Genomic DNA, 27,956 nt, shown 5'->3' with positions numbered 1-27,956 from the left:
TTTTTAAAGATTCCACATATAAGCCATGTCATATGATACTTGTCTTTCTCTGATTTACTTCACTTAGTATGATAATCTCTGTTGCGGTAGATGGCATTGTTTCATTCTTGTTTATGGCTGAGTGATAGTCCATGGTATATATGTACCACATCTTTATCCATTCATCTGTGGATGGACAGGGGTTACTTCCATGTCTTGGCTATTATAAATAGTGCTGCCATGAACATTGGTATCCACCCTTTGTTACCTGGCAAGGTGTGAAGAATTCATGAGGAGTTCCTTCCACCTACCTGATGAACGTAAATCCTCAGGAAGAGGCTGGGTTTTCCTCTTTACATCTCCACTCCCACTTTCACAACTCACCACCGTGATCACTGGTGCCCAGGGAAACAAGGAACCTGGTTTGAGACAATGGGGCGTGGCCAGCTCTCAAAAAATCTACTGACTCTTCTTTTCTTGCAGATGAACGGCCACGGCGGTCATCGTCGAGTCTTGGTAAGAGACTCCCCCAGCTTGAAGGCAATTAGACCTTGGGCAAGTGCCTCCATCTCTTGGTTTTGTCACCTGATTACTATGTATAGTGTAATGCGTGTGTGCTAAGTCGCTTTAGTCATGTCCGACTCTTTGTGCCCACCAGGCTTTTCTGTCCATGGGATTCTCAGGCAAGAATACTGGAGTGGGTTGCCATGCCCTCCTCCATGAGATCTTCCCCACCCAGGGATTCAACCTGCATCTCTTACCTCTACTGAATTGGCAGATGGGTTCTTTACCACTAGTACCACCAAAGTGAGGATTCAACTCCATGTGGAGTTGTCACAAGATGGGCTGTGGAATCGCCCTTCCTGGGTCTGAATTTTGGATTTAGGGCTCATGATCATGGCAACTGTCATGGCAGTCCGAGCGCATGTTGGAAAAGAATTTCCAGACACAGAGCATTTCAGAAGGGAGTATGTTTATTAACAGCAAGGAGCAGAGATAATAAAAGTGAAAGTGAAAGCCGCTCAATCGTGTCTGACTCTTTGCAACCCCATGGACTGTCGCCCACCAGGCTTCTCTGTCCATGGGATTCTCCAGGCAAGAATACTGGAGTAGGTTGCCATGCACTCCTCTATGAGATCTTCCCAAACCAGGGACTGAACCCAGGTCTCCTGCATTGGCAGGTAGATTCTTTACCGTCTGAGCCACTGGGAAGCCCACATATAAATATGTGTAAAGATTTATTGCAAGGAATTGGCTCGCCTGATTCTGGCAGGATCTGCAGACCAGAGAAAATTTGGAGAACTGAGCAAAGGTGAACGTGGCTAGCGGGACCAGGTCGAAGATGAGCCAGGAAGGCTGACACAGGTCACACAGGACTGACGGTGTTGCTACTCTGGTTTGGGATGGATTTGAGTTATGAGAGGTAGAGCTAGAGGAAAGTAATAGGAAACTCAGCGTTGAGAGATCACAAGTGGTAATACACCGGAAATCTGCAAAGAGAAGTTTTGCCTCTGCAGATGAAAGAGGAAGCTGGAAATGAGAAGAAAGATAGAATCTGAGGCATTGTGCAGGGAAGGGAAATAAACAAGGCATGTTGTAGGTGACAAAGAGTCTGGCTCTCAAGACCTTAGTAACAAAAAGCCATAATTTTCATAGTTTTTAAAATCAATTAAATTTTAAATTGGCGTCTAATGACTTTACAATGGTGGTTTCTGCTGTACAGTGAAGTGAATCAGCTTCACATATATCCCCTCCCTCTTGGGGCCCCCTCTCCACATCCCACCCAACTAGGACACCGCAGAGCACTGAGCTGAGCTCCCTGTGCTAGGCAGCAGCTTCCCACTGGCTATCTATTTTACACATGATAGCATACCTATGTCAATGCTACCGTCTCAGTTTGTCCCGCCCTCTCGTTCCTCTGCTGTGCCCATAAGTCTGTTTTCTATGTCTGCATCTCTATTCCTGCCCTGCAAATAGGTTCATCATCACCATTTTCTAGATTCCATACACATGCTTTAATATATGATATTGTTTTTCTCTTTCTGACTTACTTCACTCTGTAAAACAGGCTCTAGTTTCATCCACTTTACTACAACAGACTCAAATTTGTTCCTTTTTATGGCTGAGTTATATTCCATCGTATAAGTACCACAACTTCTTTATCCATTCATCTGTCAATGGGGCATCCAGGTTGCTTCCATGTCCTGGCTATTGTAAATAGTGCTGCAATGAACATTGGGATACATGTGTCTTTTTGAATTATGGTTTTCTCAGGGTCGATGCTCAGTAGTGGAATTACTGGGTCATATGGTCGTTTTATTCCTGGTTTCTTCAGGCTATACTACAAAGCTACAGTCATCAAGATAGTATGGTACTGGCACAAAGACAGAAATATAGATCAGTGGAACAAAATAGAAAGCCCAGAGATATATCTGTGCATCTATGGATACCTTATCTTTGACAAAGGAGGCAAAAATATACAATGGAGAAAAGACAATTTCTTTCACAAGTGGTGCTGGGAAAACTGGTCAACCAACTGTAAAAGAATGAAACTAGAACACTTTCTAACACCATACACAAAAATAAACTCAAAATGGATTAAAGATATAAACATAAGACCAGAAACTTTAAAACTCCTAGAGGAAAAGATAGGCAAAACACTCTCTGACATAGATCACAGCAGGATCCTCTATGACCCACCTCCCAGAGTCATGGAAATAAAAGCAAAAATAAACAAATGGGACCTAATTAAACTTAAAAGCTTTTGCACAATGAAGGAAACTATAAGCAAGATGAAAAGACAGCCTTCAGAATGGGAGGAAATAATAGCAAATGAAGCAACTGACAAAGAATTAATCTCAAAAATATACAAGCAGCTCATGAAGCTCAATACCAGAAAAATAAACGACCCAATCAAAAAATGGGCCAAATAACTAAACAGACAGTTCTCCAAAGAAGACATACAGATGGCTAACAAACACATGAAAAGATGCTCAACATCACTCATTATCAGAGAAATGCAAATCAAAACCACAATGAGGTACCATTTCACACCAGTCAGAATGGGTGCGATCCAAAAGTCTACAAGCAATAAATGCTGGAGAGGGTGTGGAGAAAAGGGAACCCTCTTACACTGTTGGTGGGAATGCAAACTAGTACAGCCACTATGGAGAACAGTGTGGAGACTTCTTAAAAAAACTGGAAATGTAACTGCCATACAACCCACCAATCCCACTGCTGGGCGTACACACTGAGGAAACCAGAATTGAAAGAGACTCGTGTACCCCAATGTTCATCACAGCACTGTTTATAATAGCCAGGACATGGAAGCAACCTAGACGTCCATTGGCAGATTAACGGATAAGGAAGTTGTGGTACATATACACAATAGAATATTTCTCAGCCATTAAAAAGAATGCATTTGAATCAGTTCTAATGAGGTGGATGAAACTGGAACCTATTGTACAGAGTGAAGTAAGTCAGAAAGAAAAACACCAATACAGTATATTAACATATATATATGGAATTTAGAAAGAATGTAACAATGACTCTATATGCGAGACAGCAAAAGAGACATAGATATAAAGAACAGACTTTTGGACTCTGTGGGAGAAGGTGAGGGTGAGATGACTTGAAAGAATAGCATTGAAACATGTATATTACCATATGTGAAATAGATGACTACTCCAAATTCGATGCATGAAATGGGGCACTCAAAGTCAGTGCACTGGGACAACCCAGAGGGATGGGATGAGGAGGGAGGTGGGAGGGGGGTTCGGGATGGGGGACACATGTACACCTGTAGCTGATTCATATCAATGTATGGCAAAAACCACCACAATATTGTAAAGTAATAAAATAGATATATTAATTAAAAAAGAAATCTCCATACTGTTCTGTGTGTGTGTGTTTGTGTTAGTCACTCAGTCATGTCTGACTCTTTGTGACCCCATGGACTGTAGCCTGCCAGTCACCTCTGTCCACGGGATTCTCCAGGCAAGAATACTGGAGTGGGTAGCCATTCCCCTCTCCAGGAGATTTTTCCAAGCCAGGGATCAACCTTCCTCCTCTCCCTTGCTGCTCCACTCAGGGCTCTAACCCAAATTCCTTCTTCTCCGTTGCCTAGATGGGAATGGATGTACAGATACCACCATGTGTCCGGCGTATGCAACCTGCACCAACACTTCAAGAAGTTACTACTGCTCTTGCAAAAGAGGCTTTCTGTCCAGCAATGGATTGAAGACATTTAAGGGCCCAGGAGTGGAATGCAAAGGTGAGTTCATGCCCCATCAAACCCTCCTCTCCTCCCCAGCATTTGGTAGTAAAATCAGATAGAAGCTGGCTGGGCAGCAGATGTAGGTAGGTATCCCCAAGCATTGTTTTCTTTCTTCCTTCCTCTGCCTCTCCTTCCTCCTTCCTTCCCCCATCTCTCTCTTTCTTTCTTAATTTCTTTCTATTATAAAAATAATTCCTGGTCATTAAAAACTCTAATGATTTTAGAGATAAGTGTTAGAATAAAAAAAGAGGAACTTCCTGGTGGTCCAGCTAAGATGCCATGCTCCCAATGCAGGGGGACTGGGGTTCAATCCCTGGTCAGGGAACTAGATCCCACATGCTGCAACTAAATATCCTGCATGCTGCCAACTAAGACCTGGCAAAAAAATTCTCAAAAAAACAGAAAGAAAATTATGCTGTATGTCAATATACAGAAATAAACACTGATTTTCTTCCTGTCACCTCTTCATGCAAGTAATTTCTAATATGTATTGAATACCAGGCCCCGACTGAAGGTCTTTATGTGCATTTTCACATAGTATAGGCACTGTGATGATCTCCATTGTACAGATGAGAAGACTGAGGTGTGGGGGGCTAAAATGACTTGTTTAGGGTCATTGAACAATTGAACTGGAATCCAAATCCAGTTCTTTTTGAGTTTAATGGCAGTCTCTCAACCACTTACCTATTTGTCACACTCCAGATGTGAGACATTGGGGAAATGTATTTAATCTCTCTAAGCTTCAATCTTTCCATCTGTGAAATGGGTGTATAAGAGTACCTACCTTAAAGGATATTTGAGAAGATTAAATGCAGTAATGTATGCAGTGTGCTAGGCACATGTACAGTCCCAAGAGCTACTATTAATATAAATAATAGAAACTAAAATAATTTCTAGAATGGGCTAAATTTTTGGTCTATATTCCTTATATTTAGACCCAAACTCTCCTCTTGACAGTAAAGGTCTGACCATGCCTTTGACATAATTTGCAAGGGTCTGCAATCTATTTCTGTAAGGGGCCAGATAGTATGTATTTTGGAGACTACAGTTTTATGATCTTTCTCTTAAGTACTCAATACTCCAGTTGTAGTACAAAAGCAGCCATCAGTGATACATAAATGAATGAGTGGAGGTGTGTTTTAATAAAACTTTATTTATACAAACAGGTGACAGTTCAGATTTGATTCATGGGCGATAGTATATTGAGCTCTGAACAAGATTTCCATTTAATAATTTATTTCCATTATTATAGTTCCCAGGGAGCTCCAAACATCCTTTTCTTAAAAAAATTAGTTATTATTAAAATATAGTTGATTTACAATATTATGTTAGTTTCAGGCATTATATATATTCTTTTCCACTATGGTTTACTATAGGATATTCAATAACCTAACCCTAACCCTGTGTTATTCAGTAGGACCTTGTTTATCCATCCTATATATAATACTTTGCATCTACTAATCCCAAACTGCCAATCTACCTGCCCCCACCCTTGGCAACCACAAGTCTGTTCTGTATATCTGTGAGTCTATTTCTGTTTTGTAAATAAATTCATTTGTGTCATATTTTAGATTCCACATATGTCATATGGTATTTGTACTTTTCTGTCTGACTTACTTCACATGGTATAATCTCTAGGTTCATCCATGTTGCTACGAATGGTATTATTTATTCTTTTTTTTGGCCGAGTAATATTCCATTGTATATATGTACCACACTTTCTTTATCCATTCCTTTGTCAATGAAAATTTAGGTTACTTCCATGTCTTGGCTATTGTAAATACTGCTGCTATGAATATTGGGGTATATGTATCTTTTTGAATTATAGTTTTGTCCTGGTATATGCCCAGGAGTGGAATTGCTGGATCATAAGCAATTCTGTTCTTAGTTTTTTGAAGAACTGCCATACTGTTCTCCATAGTGGTTGCACCAATTTACATTCCCACCAACAGTGTGTAAGTGTCCCCTTTCTCCACACTCTCTCCAGCATTTATTATTTGTAGAATTTTTAATGATGGGCATTCTGACCAGTGTGAGGTGGTACCTCATTGTAGTTTTGGTTTGCATGTCTCAGATAATTAGCAATGTTGAGTATTTTTTCATGTGTCTATTGGCCATCTGCACAAACATTTTTTAAAAAAATCTTTGGGCTACAGTTTATGGGTTATTCAGTAAACATAGCAGCCTTTTGGGCTCTTGTTTTTAGATAAAGGATAGAAGCAACATTTCCCATCTAGAAAATGGTGGATACTACATCAGAACCTTATCTACTCTGTCTTTGACCTGTGGTACCTAATACATTGTGAATATTTTATAGTTCCTTGTCAAATGAAGGAATGTGCTACCTTATTCCTTATGCCAGCTCTAGACTTACTCACCCTGCAGTTGATGGACAATTAGGTGGTTCTAATGTTTCATTACTTAAGGCTTGAATGAACATTACTATTTGCATGACAAGTGCATAGAAAGTGTTTATTTAGGGTGATTTGGCAGAGCAGGGGTGAAGGAAATTAGGGGAGGACCACCCCTCAGATGGTAAAGAATCTGCCTGCAATGCAGGAGACCTGAGTTCAATCCCTGGGTCAGGAAGATCCCCTGGAGAAGAGAACAGCTACCTACTCCAGTAGAAGTGCCTGGAGAATTCCATGGACAGAGGAGTCTGGCAGGCTCCAGGGGGTCACAAAGAGTTGGACATGTCTGAGTGACTTTCACTTTCCTTTTTTTTTCTTTTCACCCCATGGTACCATGACTGCACAATTCTATTGGCACTTCAATGAGTAAATTTGTATAATGGGTTTGCAAAATGTTCTGGTTATCTATTTCTGGGTAGCAGCAAACTTCGTGCATTAAAACACCAATGATCATTTATTTTGCTCCTGAATGAATCTTCTACTTGGGCTGAGTTCACTGACAATGGCTTGACTTTGTTCCACACAGTGTCAGTTGAAGTGGCTCAACTGGGAGCTAGAGGATTCATTTTGAAGGAGGCTCACCCACAAGGCTGGCAAGCTGGTGATAGCTGTTGGCTGGTTGCTCTGCAGGGCTGTGAGCTGGAGGTCTTAGCTCTTCTCCATGAGAGCTGTTTTTTCATGGCTTATTGAGCTTCCTCACAGTATGGCAATTGAGTCAAGCATGAGCATCTCAAGAGAAGGTGTGGAAGTGTGTGATATTTTGATGACTTATCATGGTAATTTCAGTGACTTAGTGTCACCACCACCGTAGTCACAAGTATGCTCAGATTTAAGTAGAGGAGATATAGACCCCACTGCTTGATAGAAGGAGTACCAAAAAAGGGCATTAAATTAAGGGTATATGAAATAGAAGGCATTGTTTCAACCATCTTTGGAAAATACAAACTGTATTTGAAGAAGATTTGTAACTCTGACTCTTTTTCTCTCCAGATATAGATGAATGCTCTCAAAGTCCCACACCATGTGGCCCTAACTCAATCTGCAGAAATCTGCCTGGGAGATATAGGTGCAGCTGTATGACTGGTTTCTCTTCTCCCACTGGAAATAACTGGATCCCAGGAAAGCGAGGTCATTTCACCTGTAGAGGTAAGGGGCTCAGACTCTCAGGCATGGGTCTTTGGTGGACAGCTCCTATTGTTAGGAATGTGTGTTCTAACTTTAGACAACCAATGTTTTGTCTGCTCACTCTCCTCCACTGCTCTTCAGACATTAATGAATGCCTTTCCCATGGGGTCTGCCCAGAGCATTCTGAGTGCACCAACTCTTTGGGAAGCTACCGTTGCAGCTGCTAAGTGGGATTCACCTTAAAAAATGCCGTCTGTGAAAGTATAGAGAGTCTGATCTTCTTTTTTACCTTCTCCATTAACGGAGAACTTTATTTGATGATCCTATGAAGTAAGGGTTATGGTCCTCATTTTAGGAATGATCCAACTGAGGCTCAGAGAGGTAAAGTCAGTTGTCCAGAGAGACACAGTTATTAAGTAGAAGAACATGGATTTGAATTCCCATTGAGTATCTACTGGTCTTCTTTGATGGCTCAGTTGGTAAAGAATTTGCCTGCAATGCGGGAGACTTGGGTTTGATCCCTGGGTTGGGAAGATACCCTGGAGAAGGGAAAGGCTACCGACTCCAGTATTCTGGCCTGGAGAATTCCATGGACAGTCTATGGGGTCACAAAGAGTCAGGCATGGCTGAGCAACTTTCGCTTCACTCTTCACTCTTGAGTGTCTACTATGAGTTAAGCAGTGAATCAGGCAGTACTTGAGAGGAACAGGGAACTCTATCATTAGCGTGATTCACACCTTTCCACTCCTGAGGGGAGATATTAACAACATCTGGAGACATTTTTGGTTGTCCAAACTGGTGGTGGTGATGGGGTGGTTGGTGTTACTGTCATATGGTGGGTAGAGAACAGAGATCCTGCTAAACATCCTCCAATGCACAGAGCAGCCTCCCTACAACCAATAATAATCTGGTCCTAAATGTCAGTAGTCCTGGGGAAAGCTCAGAACCAAACATCAAAACTTTTTCCTAAAAGATATTTAAATGAAGACCTGAGAGTTCTTCTTCTTCTTCTTCTTCTTCTTTTTTTTTTTTTTAATACTTTTTGGCTGCTCCACATGGCATGTAGGGTCATAGTTTCCACACCAGGGACTGAACCCACGCATCTTGCATTGGAAGTGCTGAGTCTTAACAACTGGATCAGCATGGAAGTCCCACCTGAGAATTATTCTTGATCCTCCTTTCCCTTTCATATTAAATCTGTCATCATGTCATTGGGCAATCTATCTGCTAAATATGTCTTAAATCTCTCCACTTTTCTCTCTCCTTGGTTTATGTACCATCATTAGTACTGTAACCACCTCACTAGTCTCTCCATTTTTCTAGTGTTACTCCATCAAATTTATCCTCCACACTGCAGCCAGAATATTCTCATGAAGAGATAAGGGCTCCGTCTTCCTGAGTCTGCTGCAGCACTATTATATATTTAAAGGGAGGGTGACTCCATCAAGCAAGGCATGGAGTGGCCAAGCCCTTATCATATCCTCTTTGCTTGGAGTTGGAGATATTTACAGTCATCTATGACTTTTCCAATCATTTGTAGCAGTTAGCTATTGCTGAGTAACAAAATCACCCTGAGAGTTAGTGACTAAAACAACAACCATTTATTTAGCTCTCTGCATTCCATGTTTTGGCAGTTTAGATTGGGCTCTGCTGGTCAGTTCTTTCGGTTTCCACTGGGCTGGTCTGCATGTGTTTCTGGGCAGTTGCGTGTCAGCTTTGCTGGTCTTGGCTGGGCTGTCTCACATACCTGGAACTCATCTGGGGTGATCCATCTCTCTTCCGTCTTGTCTTTTTTTATTATCCTGGAGTTTGTTCATATGGCAGAGGTAACAGGCCCAGTGTAGGAGTAGAAGCACATAGATTTCTCCAGATCTAAGTTTTGAAGTAGCACCATGTTGCTTGCTCTATATTGATTGATTCAATGCAAGTCATAGAGCCAGCTAGAGTCAAGGGCTGGGAACCAAACCCCACATCTTAAAGAGCAGAGTAGCAAGGTCACACTGTGTAGCACAAACCTCATCCCAAAGTGTGGACACAGGGAGGATTAAAGGATGACAACCATTTCTGCCATCAATGATCATTATCATTTGAAACTATTTGTCACTCTTTTGTGTGCATACAGTTGGCCCGATGTATTCTCATGGCCATGCCTAACATCAAGGGAGGTTAGGGAGAAGGGGAAAGTCTGGATATTGGGGCCTGTCAGGTGGAGACAATCTCGTGTTTGTAGTGTCCCATCTTTACTGCTTCTCCTTCTTTGACATGGGTTTTGATTTCTACTCACCAGATGTGGATGAATGTGCCAATCCCAGAAGTTGCCCAGAGCATTCCACTTGCCACAACAGTCTTGGAAGTTACTCTTGTGTCTGCAACCCTGGTTTTCAATCCAGAAGTGGAAGGAAAAGTTTTCAGGGGCTAAAAGAGATGTGTGAAGGTATTTGAAGGGGTCTTCTGGGGAATCAAGTCCAATGTGTTTGAAAAGACAGAAGTGGTGAGGAGAAGTTGAGGTGGGTTTTAGCTGAGTTCAAAGCCCTCAAATGCAAAGCTGAAGCCAATAGCAATGGATTCATTCATGTATGCATTCAACACACAATTCTTGAGCACCTATTATATGCCAAGCATTATTCTAGGGATGGAAGATACTGTGATAACACAGAAAAAAGCATTTATTCTACTGGAACTTCTTATCATGGTGAGAGAATCAGACAACAAACAAAACACCATCATGTATTTGGGCTGAGTTTGCTGATGACGGCTTGACATTCTTCCATGCAGTGACAGTTGTGTTGGCTCAACTGCGGGCTAGAGGATCCACTTTGAAAGGGGCTCCCTCACAAGGTGAAGGTGGTGCTGGCTGTTGGCTGGCAGCTCTGCCAGAGTTGAAGCTGGAGGTCTACGTTCTTCTCCATGAGAGCTGCTTTTTTCATGGCTAGTTGAGCCTCCTCACAGTATGGCAGCTGAATCAAGCATGGGCATCTCAAGAGAACCAGGTGGAAGTGTGTGATACTGTGACGACTTAGCATGGTCTTTTTATGAGCTGGTGTCTCCACCACCACAGTCACACGCATGCTGTGATTCAAGGGGAGGAAATATAAACCTCATTGCTTGATGGAAGGAGTATCAAAGAAAGGACATTGAATTAAGGGCATTAGGAATGAAAGACATTGTTTCTAGTATCTTTGGAAAATGCAAACTATTTCACAAGATGAAGACAATTTGTAACTCTGTCTCTGGAAATAATCGGATCCCTGGAAAGCCAGGTCATTTCCCCTGTACAGGTAATGTGCTCAGGCTCTCAGGCATGGGTCTTTTGTGGACAGGTCTGATTGTGTTGGGTGCATACGTTTCTTGGGGGTTTCCCAGGTGCTAAAGAACCTGCCTACAAATGCAGGAGACACAGGCTTGATCCCTGGGTCAGGAAGATCCCCTTGAGGAGGGCATGGCAACTCACTCCAGTATTCTTGCATGGAGAATCCCATGGACAGGGTAGCCTGGTGGGCTCCAGCCCATAGGGTCACAAAGATTTAGACATGACTGAAGTGACTTAGCACACATGCACACATATGTGTTCTTACCTTAGACACCTAATCTTTATCTGCTCACTCTTCTCCACTGCTCCTCAGAGGTTAATGAATGCCTTTCCAGTGGGGTCTTCCCAGAGCATTCTGAGTGCACCAACTGTTAAGCTACCATTGCAGCTACCAAGTTGAATTCAGCTCTAACATCCTCAGTCAGGGAATGTGTAGAGAAGCTGATCTTCTTTACCTATTCAATTAATTAAGAACTTCATTTGATGATGCTATGAGGTAGAGATTATGATTTTCTACCTGATTTTGAATGGAGATATTTGAAGTCATCTCTGATGCTTCTCAGGAGAAGGCAATGGCACCTCACTCCAGTACTCTTGCCTGGCAAATCCCATGGACAGAGGAGCATGGTGGGCCGCAGTCCATGGGGTCGCTAAGAATCGGACATGACTGAACAACTTCACTTTCCCTTTTCACTTTCATGCATTGGAGAAGGAAATGGCAACCCACTCCATTGTTCTTGCCTGGGGAATCCCAAGGACTGGGGAGCCTGGTGGGCTGCTGTCTTTGGATTCCCACAAAGTCGGACACGAGTGGAGTGACTTAGCAGCAGCTGATGCTTCTGGTCTATTTGTAGCAGTTAGCTATTGCAGAGTAATAAATCATTCCATAGGTTAGTGGCTAAAACAAACACCACTTATTTATCTCTGACCATGTGCTGGCACTTTGAGTTGGGCTCTGCTGGTCAGGTCTTTAAGTCTCCACTGGGCTTGTTGCTGTGTTTGTGGTCAGCTGTGTGTCAGCTTTGCTGATCTTGGCTGGGCTGTCTCACATATCTGGGACTCATCTGGGATGACCCATCTCTCTTCTACTTTGTCTTTTTTGTTATTAGCCTGAGGTTGGTTCATATGGTAGAGGGAAGGGGCCCAATGCATAAGCAGAAACAAATAGGCTTCTTGAGGTCTAAGTTTGGAACAGGCACCACTTTCCTTCAGCTGTACTTCTTGGTTGAAAGCAAGTCACAGAACCAGATAGAGTGAAGAGGTGGTGAACCAAACCCCACATCTTAAAGAGAAGAGTAGCAAGGTTGCATTGTGTAGCACCAACCTCATCCCAAGATGTGGACACAGGGAGGAATAAAGGATGACCGCCACTTCTGCAATCAATGATCATTATGGCTTGAAACTATTTACCACCCTTTTGTGTGTGCATACAGTTGGCCAGAATTTTTCTCATATCATGCCTAACTGCAAGGGAAATTTTAGAGAAGGGGAAAGTCTGGGTATTTGGGAGCATCAGGTGGTGAACAGGTGGAGTGAATCTCCTGTTTTCAGTCCCCTGTCCTTGCTTTTTCCTCTACCTTGATGTGGCTTTTCATTTCAACTCACCAGATGTGGATGAATGTGCCAGTTCCAGACGTTGCCCAGAGCATTCAACTTGCCACAACAGTGTTGGAAGCTACTCTTGTGCCTGCAACACAGGATATATCTCCAGAAGTGGAAAGAAGAGTTTCCAGGGACCAGGGGAGACATGTCAAGGTAGATGCAGGGGTCTTCTGGGGGAAGCAAGTCCATCTGTTTGGAAATACAGCTGTATTGGAGGAAGAGTTAGAATTTGAGGTAGGTCTCAGCTGAGTTGAAAGTCTTGTCTGCAGAACTGGGGCCAATTCATTCATTCATGCATTCATTCAACAAACACTTCTTAAGCACCTGCTATATAGAAAAGCACTATTCGAGGGATAGAGGATACTGCAGTGAGTAACACAGGCAAATATATTTGTTCTCCTGAAACTTTTTGTTGAGGGTGGGAAGAAACATGATAAGTAACATACGTGCATGCACTGGTATTTGGGCTGACTTTGGTGAGGATGACTTGACTTTGTTCCACAAAGTATCAGTTGAGCTGGTTCAACTGGGGGCTAGAAGATCCACTTTAAAGGGGGCTCACTCACAAGGTGAAGCTGGTGCTGAATGAAGCTGTGGGCTGGAGGTCTTAGTTCTTCTCGACATGAGCTGATTTATCATGGCTCTTTGAGCTTCCTCACAGTATGGTGGCCGAGTCAAGCATGAGCATTCCAAAAGAACAAGGTGAAAGTGTGTGATGTTTTTATGACTTAGCACAATACTCTTCTGGTCTCCACTGGGCTTGTTCCTGTGTGTGTGGTCAGCTGTGTGTCAGTTTTGCCAATCATGGCTGGGCTGTCTCACATATCTGGGACTCATCTGGGATGATCCATCTCTCTTTCCCTTTGTCTTTTTCTTATTAGCCTGAGGTTTCTTCAAATGGCAGAGGCAAGGGGCCCAATATATGATCAGAAGCAAATATGTTTCTGAGGTCTAAGTTTGGAAGTGGCACCACATTGCTTCTGCCATTTCAATTGGACAGTGCAAGTCATAGAGCCAGCTAGAGTCAAGGACTGCTGAACCAAACTCCACGTCTTAAAGAGAGGAGTGGCAAGGTCGCCTTGTGTGGCACAAACCTCATCCCAAGGTGGGGACACAGGGAGGAGTAAAGGATGACAACCATTTCTGCAATCAATGATCATTATGGCTTGAAACTATTTTCCACCCTTTTGTGTGTGCATACAGTTGGCCATAATTTTTCTCATGTCATGCCTAACTGCAAGGGAAGTTTTGGAGAAGGGGAAAGTCTGGGTATTTGGGAGCATCAGGTGGCGAACAGGTGGAGTGAATCTCCTGTTTTCAGTCCCCTGTCCTTGGTTCTTCCTCTGCCTTGATCTGAGTTTTCATTTCTAATCACCAGATGTGGACGAATGTGCCAATCCCAGAAGTTGCCCAGAGCATTCGACTTGCCACAACAGTGTTGGAAACTACTCTTGTGCCTGCAACCCAGGATATATATCCAGAAGTGGAAAGAAGAGTTTCCATGGACCAGGGGAGACATGTCAAGGTAGGTGCAGGGGTTTTCTGGGGAATTAAGTCCAATCTGTTTGGAAAGACAGCAGTGCTGGAAGAAGAATTAGAAGTTGAGGTAGGTCTCAGCTGAGTTCAAGTCTTGCCTGCAGAACTGAAGCCAATTCATCGATTCATGCATTCATTCAACAAACACTTCTTGAGCACCTGCTATAAAGAAAAGCACTATTCGAGGGATGGAGAATACTGCAGTGAGTGACACAGGCAAAAATATTTGTTCTCCTGAAACTTCTTGTTGTGGGTGGGGAGAAACAGATGAGAAGCAACATATGTGCATTCATCTGTTTTTTGGGCCGACTTTGGTGAGGATGACTTGACTTGGTTCCACAAAGTGCCAGTTGAGCTGGTTCAACTGGGGGCTAGGAGATCCACTTTAAAGGGGGCTCACTCACAAGGTGAAGCTGGTGCTGAATGAAGCTGTGGGCTGGAGGTCTTAGTTCTTCTCCACATGAGCTGTTTTATCATGGCTCTTTGAGCTTCCTCAGAGTATGGTGCCTGAGTCAAGCATGAGCATTCCAAAAGAACAAGGTGAAAGTGTGTGATGTTTTTGTGACTTAGCACAATACTTTTATGACCTAGTGTCACCACTGCATAGTCACAAACATGCTCAGATTCAAGAGGAGGAAATATAGACCCTGCTCGATGGAAGACGTACCCAAGAAGAGACACTGAATGAAGGGCATATGGAATAGAAGACATTGTTTCAACAATCTTTGGAAGATCCCAGCTTTATTTGAAGAAAATGTGTAACCTTGACTCTCTTTCTCTCCAGATATAGACGAATGTTCTCAAAAGCCCCCACCTTGTGGTCCTAACTCAAGGTGCAGAAACCTGCCAGGAAGGTATGAGTGCAGCTGTTTGACTGGTTTCTCTTCTCCCACGGGAAATAACTGGATCTCTGGAAAGCCAGGTCATTTCACCTGTACAGGTAATGAGCTCAGATTCTCAGGCTTGGGTCTTTTGTAGACTACTCCTATTGAGTTGAGTACATAGTGTGCTAAGCTTGGACACCTAATCTTTGGGCTGCTCACTCTCTTCCACTCCTCCTCAGACATTAATGAATGCCTCTCCCATGGGGTCTGCCCTGAGCATTCTGAGTGCACCAACTCTTTGGGAAGCTACCGTTGCAGCTGCAAAGTTGGATTCACCTCTGGAAACTCCACCTGTGAAGGTACAGAGAACCGGATTTCTTTTAGCTACATAATTGATTAAGAACTTTATTTGATGATCCTATGAGCTAGGGATTTTGATCTCCATTTTAGGAATGATCCAAATAAGGCCCATAAAAGTAAAGTGACTAGGTCAAGGATACACAGCTAGTATGTGGAAAAACATGGGTTTGAACTCTTGTTGAGGGTATACTATGAGTTAAGCAGTGGGTCAAGCAGTATTTGAGAGTACTGGAGGACTCAGTCCCTAGCCTGATTTGTGCCCTGCTGGGGCCGGGGGTGATGTTAACAGTGTCTGGATAATCTTCTGTCCAAACTGGTGGTGGCGGTGGGTTGGTTTGTGTAACTGGCAACTGGTGGGTAGAGACCAGAGATCCTGCTAAACATCCTCCAATACACAGAATAACCTTCCCGCAAGCAAGAATGATTGATCCCAAATGTAAACAGTACGGACATAGAGACACTCCTTCCCAGGAAAGTCTCAGACCCAAATGTTAGAACTTTTTCCTAAAAGGTATTTGAATGAAGACCTGAGAGTTATTCTTGATCCTTGCCCCCTTTCCATATTAAATGAGTCATCATGTCATTGGCCAATCTACCTGCTAAATGTGTCTTGGATCTCTCCAGTCTTTTCCATCCTTGGTTTAGGTTCCAACATGATTGCAGCAGTCTTCTCACTGTTTGTAATGTTGGTCCCTCAGATCTATCATTTACACTGCAGCCAGTATGTAACACTCTCACCAGGAGTTAAGGGCTCCATTTTCCTGAGTCTGCACAACACTATTATTTATTTATAGTGAGGATGGATCTTGGATTCGTCATCTTGAAGTTAGAGATATTTGAAGTCATCTCTGACATTTGTGATCTATTTTAAGCAGCAGAAGGCAATGGTATCCCACTCCAGTACTCTTGCCTGGAAAATCCCATGGGCAAAGGAGCCTGGTAGGGTGCAGTCCATGGGGCCCCTATGAGTCGAACAAGACTGATTGACTTCACTTTCACTTTTCACTTTCACGCATTGGAGAAGGAAATGGCAACCCACTCCAGTGTTCTTGCCTGGAGAATCCCAGGGACAGGGGAGCCTGGTGGGCTGCCGTCTATGGGGTGGCACAGAGTTGGACATGACTGATGCGACTTAGCAGCAGCAGCTATTGCTGAGTAACAAGTCACCCCAAAAGTTAGTGGTAAAACAACCACAATTTTTAATATCTTGATTCCATGTGTTGGCACCTTAGGTTAGATTCTGCTGCTCAGTTCTTCTGGTCTCCCCTGGGCTTGTTCATGGGTTTGTGGTTAGCTGTGTGTCAGCTTTGCCAATCTTGGCTGGGCTGTCTCACATACCTGGGACTGTTCCATCTCTCTGGGATGATCCATCTCTCTTTCCCTTTGTATTTTTCTTTTTAGCCTGAGGTTTGTTCAAATGGCAGAGGCAAGGGGCCTAATGTATGAGCAGAAGCAAGTAGGTTTCTTGAGGTCTAAGTTTGGAACAGGCACCACATTCCTTCAGCATTTCAATTGGACAAGCAAGTCACAGAACCAGATAGAGTCAAGGACTGGTGAACCAAACCCCACATCTTAAAGAGAAGAGTGGCAAGGTTGCATTGTGTAGCACCAACCTCATCCCAAGGTGTGGACACAGGGAGGAGTAAAGGATGATTCCTTTACTCATTGCAGCATTCCTGCAATCAATGATCATTATGCTTGAAACTATTTGCCACCCTTTTTTGTGTGCATACAGTTGGCCAGAATTATTCTCACGTCATGCCTAACTGCAAGGGAAGTTTTGGAGAAGGGGAAAGTCTGATTTGGGAGCATCAGGTGACGAACAGGTGGAGTGAATCTCCTATTTTCAGTGTTTTGTTCTCTTGCTTCTTCCTCTGCCTTGATCTGAGTTTTCATTTCTACTCACCAGATGTGGACGAATGTGCCAATCCCAGAAGTTGCCCAGAGCATTCGACTTGCCACAACAGTGTTGGAAGCTACTCTTGTGCCTGCAACTCAGGATATATATCCAGAAGTGGAAAGAAGAGTTTCCAGGGACCAGGGGAGACATGTCAAGGTAGGTGCAGGGGTTTTCTGGGAAATCAAGTCCAATCTGTTTAGAAAGACAGCAGTGCTGGAAGAAGAGTTAGAAGTTGAGGTAGGTCTCAGCTGAGTTCAAAGTCTTGTCTGCAGAACTAAAGCCAATACATCCATTCATGCATTCATTCAACAAACACTTCTTGAGCACCTGCTATATAGAAAAGCACTATTCGAGGGATGGAGGATACTGCAGTGAGTAACACAGGCAAAAATATTTGTTCTCCTGAAACTTCTTGTTGTGGGTGGGGAGAAACAGATGAGAAGCAACATACGTGCATGCATCTGGTATTTGGACTGACTTTGGTGAGGATGACTTGACTTGGTTCCACAAAGTGCCAGTTGAGCTGGTTCAGCTGGGGGCTAGAAGATCCACTTTAAAGGGGGCTCACTCACAAGGTGAAGCTGGTGCTGAATGAAGCTGTGGGCTGGAGGTCTTAGTTCTTCTCCACATGAGCTGTTTTATCATGGCTCTTTGAGCTTCCTCAGAGTATGGTGCCTGAGTCAAGCATGAGCATTCCAAAAGAACAAGGTGAAAGTGTGTGATGTTTTTGTGACTTAGCACAATACTTTTATGACCTAGTGTCACCACTGCATAGTCACAAACATGCTCAGATTCAAGAGGAGGAAATATAGACCCTGCTCGATGGAAGACGTACCCAAGAAGAGACACTGAATGAAGGGCATATGGAATAGAAGACATTGTTTCAACAATCTTTGGAAGATCCCAGCTTTATTTGAAGAAAATGTGTAACCTTGACTCTCTTTCTCTCCAGATATAGACGAATGTTCTCAAAAGCCCCCACCTTGTGGTCCTAACTCAAGGTGCAGAAACCTGCCAGGAAGGTATGAGTGCAGCTGTTTGACTGGTTTCTCCTCTCCCACGGGAAATAACTGGATCTCTGGAAAGCCAGGTCATTTCACCTGTACAGGTAATGAGCTCAGATTCTCAGGCTTGGGTCTTTTGTAGACTACTCCTATTGAGTTGAGTACATAGTGTGCTAAGCTTGGACACCTAATCTTTGGGCTGCTCACTCTCTTCCACTCCTCCTCAGACATTAATGAATGCCTCTCCCATGGGGTCTGCCCTGAGCATTCTGAGTGCACCAACTCTTTGGGAAGCTACCATTGCAGCTGCAAAGTTGGATTCACCTCTGGAAACTCCACCTGTGAAGGTACAGAGAACCTGATTTCTTTTAGCTACTTAATTAATTAAGAACTTTATTTGATGATCCTATGAGCTAGAGATTTTGATCTCCATTTTAGGAATGATCCAAATAAGGCCCATAAAAGTAAAGTGACTAGGTCAAGGATACACAGCTAGTATGTGGAAAAACATGGGCTTGAACTCTTGTTGAGGGTGTACTATGAGTTAAGCACTGGGTGAAGCAATATTTGAGAGTACTGGATGACTCAGTCCCTAGCCTGATTTGTGACCTCCTGGGGCTGGGGGTGATACTGACAATGTCTGGAGACACTTTTGTCCAAACTGGTGGTGGCGGTGGGTTGGTTTGTGTAACTGGCAACTGGTGGGTAGAGACCAGAGATCCTGCTAAACATCCTCCAATGCACAGAATAACCTTCCGGCAAGCAAGAATGATTGATCCCAAATGTAAATAGTACTGAGATAGAGACACTCCTTCCCAGGGAGATCTCAGACCCAAATGTTAGAACTTTTTCCTAAAAGGTATTTGAATGAAGACCTGAGAGTTATTCTTGATCCTTGCCCCCTTTCCATATTAAATGAGTCATCATGTCATTGGCCAATCTACCTGCTAAATGTGTCTTGAATCTCTCCAGTCTTTTCCATCCTTGGTTTGGGTTCCAGCATGATTGCAGCAGTCTTCTCAGTGTTTCTAATGTTGCTCCCTCAGATCTATCATTTACACTGCAGCCAGTATGTAACACTCTCACCAGGAGTTAAGGGCTCCATTTTCCTGAGTCTGCACAACACTATTATTTATTTATAGTGAGGATGCATCTTGGATACGTCATCTTGAAGTTAGAGATATTTGAAGTCATCTCTGGTATTTGTGATCTATTTTAAGCAGGAGAAGGCAATGGCACCCCACTCCAGTACTCTTGCCTGGAAAATCCCATGGGCAAAGGAGCCTGGTAGGGTGTAGTCCATGGGGCCGCTAAGAGTCGGACAAGACTGATTGACTTCATTTTCACTTTTCACTTTTCACTTTCATACATTGCAGAAGGAAATGGCAACCCACTCCAGTGTTCTTGCCTGGAGAATCCCAGGGACAGGGGAGCCTGGTGGGCTGCCGTCTATGGGGTGGCACAGAGTTGAACACGACTGACGTGACTTAGCAGCAGCAGCTATTGCTGAGTAACAAATCACCCCAAAAGTTAGTGGTAAAACAACCACAATTTTTAATATCTTGATTCCATGTGTTGGCACCTTAGGTTAGACTCTGCTGCTCAGTTCTTCTGGTCTCCCCTGGGCTTGTTCCTGTGTTTGTGGTTAGCTGTGTGTCAGCTTTGCCAATCTTGGCTGGGCTGTCTCACATACTCTGGGACTCATCTGGGATGATCCATCTCTCTTTCCCTTTGTATTTTTCTTTTAGCCTGAGGTTTGTTCAAATGGCAGAGGCAAGGGGCCTAATGTATGAGCAGAAGCAAGTAGGTTTCTTGAGGTCTAAGTTTGGAAGTGGCACCACATTGCTTCTGGCATTTCAATTGGACAGTGCAAGTCATAGAGCCAGCTAGAGTCAAGGACTGGTGAACCAAACTCCACATCTTAAAGAAGGGAGTGGCAAAGTCACATTGTGTAGCACAAACCTCATCCCAAGGTGGGGACACAGGGAGGAGTAAAGGATGACAACCATTTCTGCAATCTATAATCATTACAGTTTGAAACAAATGCCCGGCTTTTTGCTTGCATACAATTGGCCAGAATTTATTCTCATGTCATGCCTAATTGCAAGGGAACTTAGAAAGAATGAGAAAGTCTGGATATTGAGGGGGGCGGAGGTACATCTGGTGGAGAACAGGCGGAATGAATCTCCTGTTTGCAGTGTTCTGTTCTCACTGCTTCTTCTACCTTGACCCGGGCTTTCATTTCTACTCACCAGATGTGGATGAATGTGCCAATCCCAGAAGTTGCCCAGAGCATTCCACTTGTCACAACAGTCTTGGAAGCTACTCTTGTGTCTGCAAGCCGGGTTTTCAATCCAGAAGTGGAAAGAAAAGTTTCCAGGGGCCAGGAGAGATGTGTCAAGGTATGTGCAGGGGTCTTCTGGGGAATCAAGTCCAATGTGTTTGAAAAGACAGAAGTGGTGGGGAGAAGTTGAGGTGGGTCTTAGCTGAGTTCAAAGCCCTCATATGCAAAGCTGAAGCCTATAGCAATGGATTCATTCATGCATTCATTCAACAAACACTTCTTGAGCACCTACTATATGCCAAGCATTATTCTAGGGATGAAGGATACTGTGATAACACAGAAAAAAGCATTTATTCTACTGGAACTTCTTATCATGGTGAGAGAATCAGACAACAAACAAAACACCATCACGTATTTGGGCTGAGTTTGCTGATGACGGCTTGACATTCCTCCATGCAGTGACAGTTGTGTTGGCTCAACTGCGGGCTAGAGGATCCACTTTGAAAGGGGCTCCCTCACAAGGTGAAGGTGGTGCTGGCTGTTGGCTGGCAGCTCTGCCAGAGTTGGAAGCTGGAGGTCTACGTTCTTCTCCATGAGAGCTGCTTTTTTCATGGCTAGTTGAACTTCCTCACAGTATGTCAGCTGAATCAAGCATGGGCATCTCAAGAGAACCAGGTGGAAGTGTGTGATACTGTGATGACTTAGCATGGTCTTTTTATGAGCTGGTGTCTCCACCACCACAGTCACATGCATGCTCTGATTCAAGGGGAGGAAATATAAACCTCATTGCTTGATGGAAGGAGTATCAAAGAAAGGACATTGAATTAAGGGCATTAGGAATGAAAGACATTGTTTCTAGTATCTTTGGAAAATCCAAACTATTTCACAAGATGATGACAATTTGTAACTCTCTCTCTCTTTCTCTCCAGATATAGATGAATGTTCTCAAACGCCCCCAACTTGTGGTCCTAACTCAAGCTGCAGAAACCTGCCAGGAAGGTATGAGTGCAGCTGTTTGACTGGTTTCTCTTCTCCCACTGGAAATAATTGGATCCCTGGAAAGTCAGGTCATTTTACCTGCACAGGTAATGCACTCAGACTCTCAGGCTTGGGTCTTTGGTAGACAACTCCTATTGAGTTGAGTACATGGTGTACTAAACTGAGACACCTAATCTTTAGTCTGCTCACTCTCCTCCACTGTTTCTCAGACATTAATGAATGCCTCTCCCATGGGGTCTGCCCAGAGCATTCTGAGTGCACCAACTCTTTGTGAAGCTTCCGCTGCAGCTGTGATGTTGGATTCACCTCTAAAAATTCCATCTGTGAAAGTATAGAGAACTTGATCTTCTTTTTTAGCTACTCAATTAATTAAGAACTTTACTTGATGTTCCTATGAGGTAAAGATTATGTTCTTAATGATCTTCTTGAGGCTCAGAGAGGTAAAATCATTAATCCAAGGATACACAGCTATGAAGTAGAAGAAGCTGAATTTGAATTCCTGTTGAGTGTCTTATATGAATTAAGCTGTGGCTCAGGCTGTATTTAGAATACTTCATGGCTCAAGGTCTAGCCTGATTTACACCTCACTGGTGGGAGATGTGACAGTATCTGGAGATAGTTTTGGTTTTCCATTCTGGTGATGTTGGTGGGTAGTTTGTGTTAATCAACTGGTCAGTCTCTGGGTAGAGAGCAGAGATCCTGCTAAACATCCTCCAACGCACATCACAGCCTCCCCACAACCAAGAATAATCTGGTCCCATGTGTCATTAGCACTGAGATAAATTCTGTCCTGGGGAAAGCTCAGATCCAAAATTCAGAATTTTTTCCTGAAAAGTATTTGAATGAAGACCTGAGAGTTATTCTTGATATTCCCTTCCCTTCCATATTAAATCAGTCATTATGTATTGGGCAATCTACCTGCTAAATATGTCTTGAATCTCTACTCTTTTCCGTCCTTGGTTTAAGTTCCATCATCATTACAGTGGCCTCCTCACTAGTCTCTCCATTTTTCTAGTGTTGCTTTCTCAAATCTATTCTGCACACTACAAGCAGAATACTGTCACCAAGAGATATGGGTTTCAATTCCTGAGTCTGAGGCAGCATTATTAATTATCTGAATGGAGGGTGATTCCATAAGCAAGGCATAGAGTGATCAAGCCCTCAACATATTACCTTGGCTTGGAGTTAGAGATATTTTGAAATCATCTCTGACACTTCTGATCTATTTGTATCAGTTAGCTATATTTGTAGCAGTTAGCTATTGCTGAGTAACAAATGACCCCATAAGTTAGTGGCTAAAACAACCACCATTTGTTTATTTCTTAACTCCACATGTTGGAAATTTAGGTTGGGCTCTGCTCTGGTCAGTTCTTTAGGTCTCCACTGGGCTAGTGCATGTGTTTGTGGTCAGCTGTGTGTCAGCTTTGCTGATCTTGGCTGGGCTGCCTCATATATCTGCAGCTCATCCAGGATGATCTGTGTCTCTTTCATTTTGTTTTTTTCTTATTATCCTGGGGTTTGTTCATATGACAGAGGTAAGGGACCCAAAGTATGAACAGAAATAGGTTTCCTGAGGTCTGTTTGGAAGTGCCACCACGTTGCTTCTGCTGTATTTATTGGCTAGTGCAAGTCCTAGAGCCAGCTAGAGTGAAGGGCTACAGAATCCAACTCCACACATTAGAGAGATGAATGGCAATGTCACATTGTATGGCACAAGCCCCATACCAAGGTTGGACACAGGGAGGAGTAAAACATGACAGCCATTTCTATAATCTACGATCATTATGGTTTGAAACTATTTGTCACTTTTTGTGTGCATACAATTGACCAGAATGTATTCTCATGGCCATGCCTAACTTAAAATGAGGTTAGGGAGAAGGGGAAAGTCTGGATATTGGGGAGGGTCAAGGGGAGATAATCTGTTTGTAGTGTCCCATCTTTACCACTTCTCCTTCTTTGACATGGGTTTTGATTTCTACTCACCAGATGTGGATGAATGTGCCAATCCCAGAAGTTGCCCAGAGCATTCGACTTGCCACAACAGTCTTGGAAGCTACTCTTGTGTCTGCAACCCGGGTTTTCAATCCAGAAGTGGAAAGAATTTCCAGGGACCAGGAGAGACATGTGAAGGTAAGTGAAGGGTAAGTAAAGGTAAGTGAAGAGTCAAGTCCAATGTGTTTGCAAAGACAGCAGTGGTGGGAAAGAAGTTGAAGTGGATCTCAGCTGAGTCCAAAGCTCTTGTCTGTAGAGCTGAAGCCAATAATCAATCATTCATTCATGTATTCATTCTACAAATACTTCTTGAGCACCTAGTATATGCCAAGCATTATTCTAGGGATGAAGGATACAGCAGTGAGTAACACAGGTAAAAATTACTTGTTCTCCTGGAACTTATCATGAAATGTGGGGAGAGGAAGGTAACAACAAAATGCATGCAGGGAAATCTTGTGTGTCAGGGATAGTTCAAGGAAAGGTGAATAGGGAATACATGAGGGTGATGTAGTTTTAATAGAGTGGTAGAGAGAAGTCATGCTGAGAAGTTGATTTTTGATATAAGACCTGAAGGAGTGACATCCTGGGTATCTGGGGAAGGGTGTTCCAGGAAGAGTAAACAGTAGGTGCAGTGGTCTGGACAAGCCAAGACACTAAGCTCTTCCAGACGTGTTCATTCAGTCCTCCCAACAAACTGATGGTACAATGGTATTTTATACCCATCTTACAGATGAGGAACAGCCTCCATTGTGATGGAATCGCCAAGGTCAAGTAGAAAGGAAATAAGAGAGTTAAGACTCAGCTCTTCCCAGTGTGACTTCATACCCCAACCACCATGCCCTTCTGCCTCTGAATCAGGTTGCAACCACTAGCATCTCAGGGTGGGCCTGTGCAGGACAGATATCAACTTAATCCTCAAATTCCCAGTCCCTGAGACTCAAGGCAGCTTGGAAAGCTGTCATGTAAAGATACCAGAGCCAGACAGAACCTGGATTTAAATTGCAGTTGTGCTTTTCACAAGATACGTGATTTTGCACAGTTTTGAAGCCTCGGTTTTCTCCTCTGAAAAATGGGAATACTAGTTTGCAATTCATAGGGCTGCTGTGAGCTTCCATGAAGTGGATGCCTGTAAAAGATTTTCCTCATTGCCTGCCACAAAGAAAGTGCAACACGTTTGCAGTGCATTTTTTATGTTAGCTAGTGAATACGTCTATAATATTTGCTCTGTCCCAGATTCCATTCTGAGTATTTAAAGATATTTATTGTTGTTCAGTCACTAAGTCATGTCTGTCTCTTTGAGCATGCCAGACTTCCCTGTTTTTCACTATTTCCCATAGTTTGCTCAAACTCATGTCCATTGAGTTGGGGATGCCATCCAACCATCTAGTCCTCTGTCGTCCCCTTCTTCTGTGCTCAATCTTTCCCAGCATCAGAATCTTTTCTGATTAGGTGGCCCTTCACATCAGGCGGCCAAAGTGTTGGAGCTTCAGTTTCAGCATCAGTCCTTCCAATGAATATTGAGGGTTGATTTCCTTTAAGATTGACTGGTTTGATCTCATCATCTTATTTAATCCTCTGAACAACTCAATTGGGTGGGTTCTATTATTGCTTTCATTTTAAAGATGAGGAAACAGAGACACAGAGAGATGACTTTTCTTATCCAGTGTATTAGCTCAGACTGCCATAACAAGGTACCATAGACTGGGGGTGGGGGCTTCACCAACAGAGATTTATTATCTCACAGTTTTGGAGGCTGGAGGTCCAAGATTAAGTATCAACATGGTTGGGTTCTGGAGAGAGCTCTCTTCCTGCCTTGCACAGAGCTGCATTCTTGCTGTGTCCCCACATGGCAGAGAGAGAGAGAGCTCTTGCGTTTTGCCTCTTGTTTCAAAAGTATAACATGTATTTCTGTTTTACACAGGTTGCATCGTATTTATTTGGCTGTGCTGTGTCTTAATTGTGGTACTCATAGTCTTCCCTGTGGTGCATGGACTCAGTAGTTGTGGCACACATGCTCAGTAGTTGCGGTGTGAGGGCTTAGTTGCTCCATGGCACGTGGGATATTAACTCCCTGACCAGGCATCGAACCTGCATCCCCTGCATTGCAGGGCAGATTCTTAACCACTGGACCATCAGGAAAGCCCCTCTTCCTCTTCTTTTTAGGGCATTAATCCCATCACGAGAGCTCCACACTCAAGATCTTATCTAAACCTAATTGTTTTCCACATCCAAATGCCATCCCACTGAGGGAGAGGAGGCCTTCAACTTATGAATTTTGGGGAGACATAATTCACTCAATAACATCCAGTAAAACACAGATTATAAGGGTCAGAGCCAGGCTTTGAACTCATGACATCCATGCTCTCTACCCCTCCACTTGGATATAGTGATTCCTTGCAGAGGAATTGAAATTCATTAACAAAAGAGGGGAGTGATGAATTTGAGGCTGAGGGAACACAGGTGAGAGAGAATGAGCCTCATGAACCTACAGGTAATCGATGAATTTGAATCATGGATTATGAAGGCATTAGAAGCAAAATATGAGAGACTTCCCTGGCAGTCCAGTGGCTAAGACTTCACCTTCCAATGCAGTGGGTACAGGTTTGACCCCTGGCTGGGGAGTTAAGATCCCACTTGCCTCACAGCCAAAATCCCAAAACATAAAACAGAAGCAATATTGTAACAAATTCAGTAAAAACTTTAAAATAATGTTGTTTGGCCGCTAAGTCATGTCTGATTCTTTTGCAACCCTGTGGACTGTAGACTCCTCTGTCCATGGGTTTATCCAGGCAAGAATATGGGATTGGGTTGCCATTTCCTTCTCCAGGGTATCTTCTGGACTGAAGGATCGAACTCATGTGTCTTGATTTGACAGGCAGATTCTTTACCACTGACTCACTAGGGAAGCCTTGATCAACATAAAAAAATCTTAAAAAAAAAAAAAAAAAGAAAGGAAAAAAATGAGCTCAGCTGGGAACAGACTCTCAGGGTCTTACATGTTCTAATGAGGAGTGTGGAGTTTGTCCTGAGCTGTGGGGGATCCTCATCAGAAGATTTGCATGGGTCACATACATGTCTCTAAATGCTTTCTTTTCGTAGTGACACAAATATGTTTAAGAAGGTGAGCCTGAAGGAATCAGGGAAACCCATTGGCTTTAGTCAGTGATGGGACTGTGAGCCGCTACTGTACTCTCATTGTTCTTCTGCATTTTGATTTTTTGCTTAGATGTGGATGAATGTTCCAGGAACTCAACTCTTTGTGGTCCCAGTTCTGTCTGCACCAACATCCCAGGAAAATACAGCTGCTCCTGCTTGCCGGGGTTCTTTTCACCTGGCGTGTGGAGCCCTGAAAAACCTGAGGCTTTCAAGTGTGCAGGTGACTCTTCCCGCCATTTCTGGGGACTTCTCAGTGGGTGTCAAACTACCCTGAAACATGGTGATGACTTATCACAACAGTCATTTGTTCTTTTAAAAAAAGTATGTGTTTGTTTGGCTGCTTTGGGTCTTGTCATGGTACATGGGATCTTTCGTTGGGGCGTGCAGGCTTAGTTGCTCCATGGCATTTGAAATCTTAGTTCCCCAACCAAGGATTGAACCCGTGTCCCCTGTTTTGGAAGATAGATTCTTAACTACTGGACCACCAGGGAAGTCCCAAGTCATTTGTCTTTGCCCATGATTCTGTGGGTTGACCATATGGTTTTTTGGGGGCCCTAGCATGGTTGGCAGGTCCAAAATAACCTTGCTTACATGGCTGGTAGTTGGCAACGGCCTCTGGCTGGGAGTTCAGCTGGCCCTTCAGTTTTCCTTATGGAGTTTTCCTCATGGCTCCTTGGGCTTCCTCAGAGCATGGCAGCTGGCTCAGAAACCCTCAGAGGGACATTGGTTAGATGGCCAGGGTTCCTCAACTTTGGTACTATTGACTTTAGGGGCTGGATAGCTCTTTGTTGTGTGTCAGGGATGCTGACCTGTGCCTTATAGGATATTTGTCAGGGTCTTTGGTCTCTACCCATTGGATCCAAGTGACCACTAAAAATTTCTCCAGACATTGCTGAAGGTCCCTCAGTTGAGAACTAGATCAACAAAATAGAGATTTCTTACCTTCACACCAATCCAATACGGATATTCTTGGCTGAGGGGCAACTTTCCTCCATGGAGTAATATAGGGAACCAGTTTCTTTGTATCTCTTGGTTCTTCTATCCCTTAAGACATTAGAATTCCTGGTTCCAGGGACTTCTCTGGTGGTCCAGTGGTTAAGACTCCATGCTCCCAATGTAAGGGGTGCAAGTTCCATCCTTGGTTAGGGGACTAACGTTCCACTTAGGCCATGTGGGCATGGCCAAAAGATTTTTAAAA

The 27,956-nt window shown here is 43.5% G+C and overlaps 1 protein-coding gene across 14 annotated transcripts in view; it reads left to right on the top strand.

The window, feature by feature from the left end:
* The window catches only part of LOC102276978 (adhesion G protein-coupled receptor E1), a 67,550-nt gene that overhangs the window by 8,040 nt on the left and 31,554 nt on the right, over positions 1 to 27,956 (top strand). For 2 of the 14 annotated variants that reach the window (XM_070373805.1, XM_070373793.1), the window contains exons 3-17: positions 463 to 495; positions 4,106 to 4,252; positions 7,657 to 7,812; positions 10,079 to 10,225; positions 12,710 to 12,856; positions 14,082 to 14,228; positions 15,024 to 15,179; positions 15,303 to 15,422; positions 17,333 to 17,479; positions 18,276 to 18,431; positions 18,555 to 18,674; positions 20,583 to 20,729; positions 21,541 to 21,696; positions 23,597 to 23,740; positions 26,829 to 26,978. In XM_070373805.1, coding sequence (XP_070229906.1) covers positions 463 to 495; positions 4,106 to 4,252; positions 7,657 to 7,812; positions 10,079 to 10,225; positions 12,710 to 12,856; positions 14,082 to 14,228; positions 15,024 to 15,179; positions 15,303 to 15,422; positions 17,333 to 17,479; positions 18,276 to 18,431; positions 18,555 to 18,674; positions 20,583 to 20,729; positions 21,541 to 21,696; positions 23,597 to 23,740; positions 26,829 to 26,978 — 2,073 coding nt within the window. The remainder of the gene's footprint in view (positions 1 to 462; positions 496 to 4,105; positions 4,253 to 7,656; positions 7,813 to 10,078; positions 10,226 to 12,709; positions 12,857 to 14,081; positions 14,229 to 15,023; positions 15,180 to 15,302; positions 15,423 to 17,332; positions 17,480 to 18,275; positions 18,432 to 18,554; positions 18,675 to 20,582; positions 20,730 to 21,540; positions 21,697 to 23,596; positions 23,741 to 26,828; positions 26,979 to 27,956) is intronic. The other 12 variants (XM_070373794.1, XM_070373796.1, XM_070373797.1 and 9 more) reach the window with 12 other exon arrangements.

The sequence above is a fragment of the Bos mutus genome, chromosome 7 (genome assembly GCF_027580195.1).
Source record: "Bos mutus isolate GX-2022 chromosome 7, NWIPB_WYAK_1.1, whole genome shotgun sequence".
Classification (NCBI taxonomy): Eukaryota; Metazoa; Chordata; class Mammalia; order Artiodactyla; family Bovidae; genus Bos; species Bos mutus.
The sequence above is the reverse complement of the archived record's forward strand: the minus strand, read 5'-3'. Positions and strand labels throughout refer to the sequence as shown.